The sequence below is a fragment of the Sus scrofa genome, chromosome 6, assembly GCF_000003025.6.
Source record: "Sus scrofa isolate TJ Tabasco breed Duroc chromosome 6, Sscrofa11.1, whole genome shotgun sequence".
Lineage (NCBI taxonomy): Eukaryota > Metazoa > Chordata > Mammalia > Artiodactyla > Suidae > Sus > Sus scrofa.
The window spans coordinates 48,182,149-48,185,992 of NC_010448.4; the positions used below are offsets into that span (position 1 = coordinate 48,182,149).

The 3,844-nt window shown below is 44.4% G+C and overlaps 1 protein-coding gene across 1 annotated transcript; it reads right to left on the reverse strand.

Annotated features, from left to right (window-relative positions):
* LOC100520248 (EP300-interacting inhibitor of differentiation 2) lies at positions 432-3,180 on the reverse strand. Its single transcript, XM_003127131.4, is given in 2 exon segments — positions 432-2,893; positions 2,896-3,180. Coding segments are annotated over 2 exon segments (618 nt in total). The 5' UTR covers positions 3,038-3,180; the 3' UTR covers positions 432-2,417.

The window sequence follows — 3,844 nt, forward strand, 5'->3', positions numbered from 1 at the left end:
TCAGAGATTCAAACATGGACAATGAAACCACATACAGACACAGACACACATGCGCACATACAGATACCAAGAAAACTTTTGAGATTCAAAATCGTGCAGGCGTAAAAAAGGAGTTCCTGTCATGGCCCAGTGGAAATGAACCTGACTAGTATCCATGAGGATGTGGGTTTGATTCTTGGCCTCGATCAGTGGGTTAAGGATCCAAAGTTGCCATGAGCTGTGGTGTAGGTCACAGATGTGGCTTGGATCCTGCCTTGTGGTGTAGGTCCGATTCAACCTCTAGCCTGGGAACTTCCATATGCCATGGGTGAGGCTCTAAAAATAAAAAGAAAGAAAGAAGGAAACAAAAGCAAAAACTTTCATGCTAAAAGGCTTTCAAGAAAACCAAAGACAAGTGACAACTAGGAAAAAAATATCCATAACTCACATTATAAGCTATTACCATATCTCATTTCATTTTATTTATAGTTGCTAGAGTCAACAGGAAGGGACAAAATTATTCAGGAGAGATGGAGAAAAGACATGAACAGATAGTTTATGGAAAAGGGAATGTATACGACTCCAACAAAGATGTTTAACTACTCATAATGAGAGAAAAGCAAATGAAAACTGATATATACCATTTTTCAATGATAGAGATTGGCAAGATCCAGACGCCTGATGACTTACTGTGTTGGTGAGGCCACGAGTGCGTGTCCGCGTTCACCAGCGGCTGGTGGGAGTGAAAGTGGTATAATATGTATGTACGGAAGGCAACTTAGCAATAACTATAAACTTTCAAATAGGTGCATTTGGCAAGGAATTCTCACTTCTGGAAATTCATACTGCAGATACGATAAAGAATCTAAGAAGCTGCTGATGCACTGTTATTTTTATGAAAATACCTATATTACACCACCCAAGGTAAGATAGAATGCAAATTCAGAGATGTCAGGATATGAAAAGTGAATTGAAAATCAGAGCAATACTCTCTTTGTGCACATGCCATGCAATATACATAAAAGATTAATTTCAGAATTTTTTTTTGCCAATAGAAAATATTGAGAAAAAACATAAATGTCCATCAATATGTTCCCAGTTAAGTAACTTACAACACAACCATAGACTGAATAAAATACAGCTCTAAAAAAGAATGAGGAGGGAGTTCCTGCTGCAGTGCAGTGGGTTAAGAATCCAACTGCAGCAGCTTGGGTTTCGATCCCTGGCTGGGTGCTGTGGGTTAAGGATCTGGCAGTGCCACAACTGTGGCATAGGTTGCAGCTCTGGCTTGGATTTGATCCCTAGCCTGGGAATTTCCATATGCTGTAGGAGCAGCCAAAAAAAAAGAAAAAAGAAAAAAAGAATGAGGAAATGTAGTGGATTGTAAGCTCTTACTGAAAATGCAATGCATAAAACAATAAACATAATTTGCTAACTTTTGTGAAGAAATGAAAAAAACCCCCAGATTTGTATTTGCTTGTGTAGACATACAGGGAGACTGTAAACACAGGAAAGGTACTGTGGGAGTTCCCTTCGTGGCTCAGAGGTTAATGAAACTGACCAGTAACCATGGGGTTGCGGGTTCGAGCCCTGGCTTCGCTCAGTGGGTTAAGGATCCAGTGTTGCCGTGAGCTGTGGTGTAGGTCATAGACCCAGCTGGATTTGGAATTGCTGTAGCTGTGGCGTAGGTCCGAGGCTACAGCTCCGATTAGACCCCTAGCCTGGGAACCTTCATATGCTGCAGGTGTAGCCCTAAAAAAAACAAAAAAAAAAACCAAAAAAAGAAAGAAAAGGTACTGTGGTTACAGCTGGGGATTGTGCTGGTACCCTGGTGGAGGGGGAGAGGGATGGAAGACTTTTCACTGTACATTTTATATTCTGGGGGCATACAGAGTATGTACCAAACTGAATGAGAAGAGAAATCCAGAAATTTCAGATATTCCTGAATATAATTTATCATGTAATATATACAGTATTGACTTTGCTTGCCATTTGAAATGCCTCAGAAAACACCATCAATCTTACACTCACAGCTATTGAATCTGATATGAAGGAAGCACATATTCTGACCATTTCAAGTTCCCTCGTGACCTTCCTGTCCTAATGACTCAGCCGGAACTCATATTCCTACCATGGCTATTTGATAACTTCTTTCACCATCATGGGCTCTATTCGTGGCAGCTCTTCCTCATCAAGTCTCAGTTTTATGAAGCAGTTTTGAAAGGCATTTTCCACGATGCAGGGAAAAGAATCTGGAACAATCACAAATCCAAAGGACATTTTCAAGGAAATGTTTTCTTGTCTGATGCTTTTCATGAGAAGTTTCCTTTTAAGCGGTGCCATGCCTTATTCTCCCATACTCTGACTTTTTAAAAATCAAGTTACAGGATTGGTCTAACACATTTTGAATGCACTGGTTCTTCTTGAAGCAGTTTCAGCTATTCTCTACTGATATACTTATCACAACCAAGTTCTTCTATGAGTGGATTGATAATTTCAGATGCAGTCAGACCTACAGTAAACGTTAAAACATCAAAATCCATCCTCTGAGGATTCCGCTGATATTCGGCATCAAACGCCGCTTCCCTTGCTCTGCAGGCTTCCACAAACCTCCTGCGGCGTCCTTCCAGCTCCTGTATTCTGCCCGGAGCTATGGGGTAGTGTTCCAGATAGTGGCGGAGGAACTGCTGGTAATTAATTCCTAGAATGCCAAGTGGGTGACGGAGGCGGAGATAGGGCAACGCATTCAAGCCTGGCCCGTTCCCGGGCCTAGACCGGGGTCTGCCCTCAGGACCCTCTTCCTCCGCAGGCTCCGCCAACAATCGAGCGACCTCTGCCATTCGGGCTCCCCTGGGCGCCGCCCCCGGACTCTCCCGGGCCTGCTCCATCAGGCCTTGCCTGGCGGCCGCCATCGACCTTCGCTGGCCGCCTCCGGCTGAGCCAGGGCCGGCTCCCGTCTCCCGCCGCCTACCTCTGATTGCGGGACGTCGCCGTAGTCATTCGTCGCGCCTGTCAGCGTGATACTGCTGTCTGCGGGCGGCTCGGGCAGCTCGGACATCTCCAACCGCGCTCTCAGCTCGGCAGCTCTCAAACTGGATTAATCGCGCTGCGCTATCAGGGACGTGCGCGTGCGGGAGCGCTGGGCACACAGGTAAACGCGGTGTGCGCGCAAAACCGGTGAACGCGTAGTCTGCGGCTGAACCCGAGAGCACTGCGCATGCGTCCTCCCCGCGCGCCCGCGAGCCTCCAGGTGCCACCTAGCGGCCAGAAGTGCCAACACGTCTGAAACTGTCCCCTTCACCCTGGAAGGGCTAAGTTGAGCCTTGTTTTATATTTAGACCTTTTTTTTTTCATTTATAATGTTTTTTATTTTGTCCATTATAGCTGGTTTACAGTGTTCTGTCAATTTTCTACTATACAGCAAGGTGACCCAGTCACACATACATGTGTACATTCTTTCTTCTTACATTATCATGCTCCATCATAAGTGACTAGACATAGTTCCCAGTGCTATAGGGCAGGATCTCATTGCTTATCCATTCCAAAGGCAATAGTTTGTATCTATTAACCCCAGACACCCAGTCAATCCCCCTCCCCCACGGCAACTACAAATCTGTTCTCCAAGTCCATGCATTTCTTTTCTGTGGAAAGGTTCATTTGTGTCGTATATTAGATTCCAGATATAAGTGATATCATATGGTATTTGTCTTTCTCTTTCTGACTTATTTCACTTAGTATGACTCTCTAGATCCATCCGTGTTGCTGCAAATGGCATTATTTTGTTCTTTTTAATGGCTGAGTAGCATTCCATTGTTGTTGTTGTTGTATTTTTTATATATTAGCTATGATAAGTGTGAGTACGCAA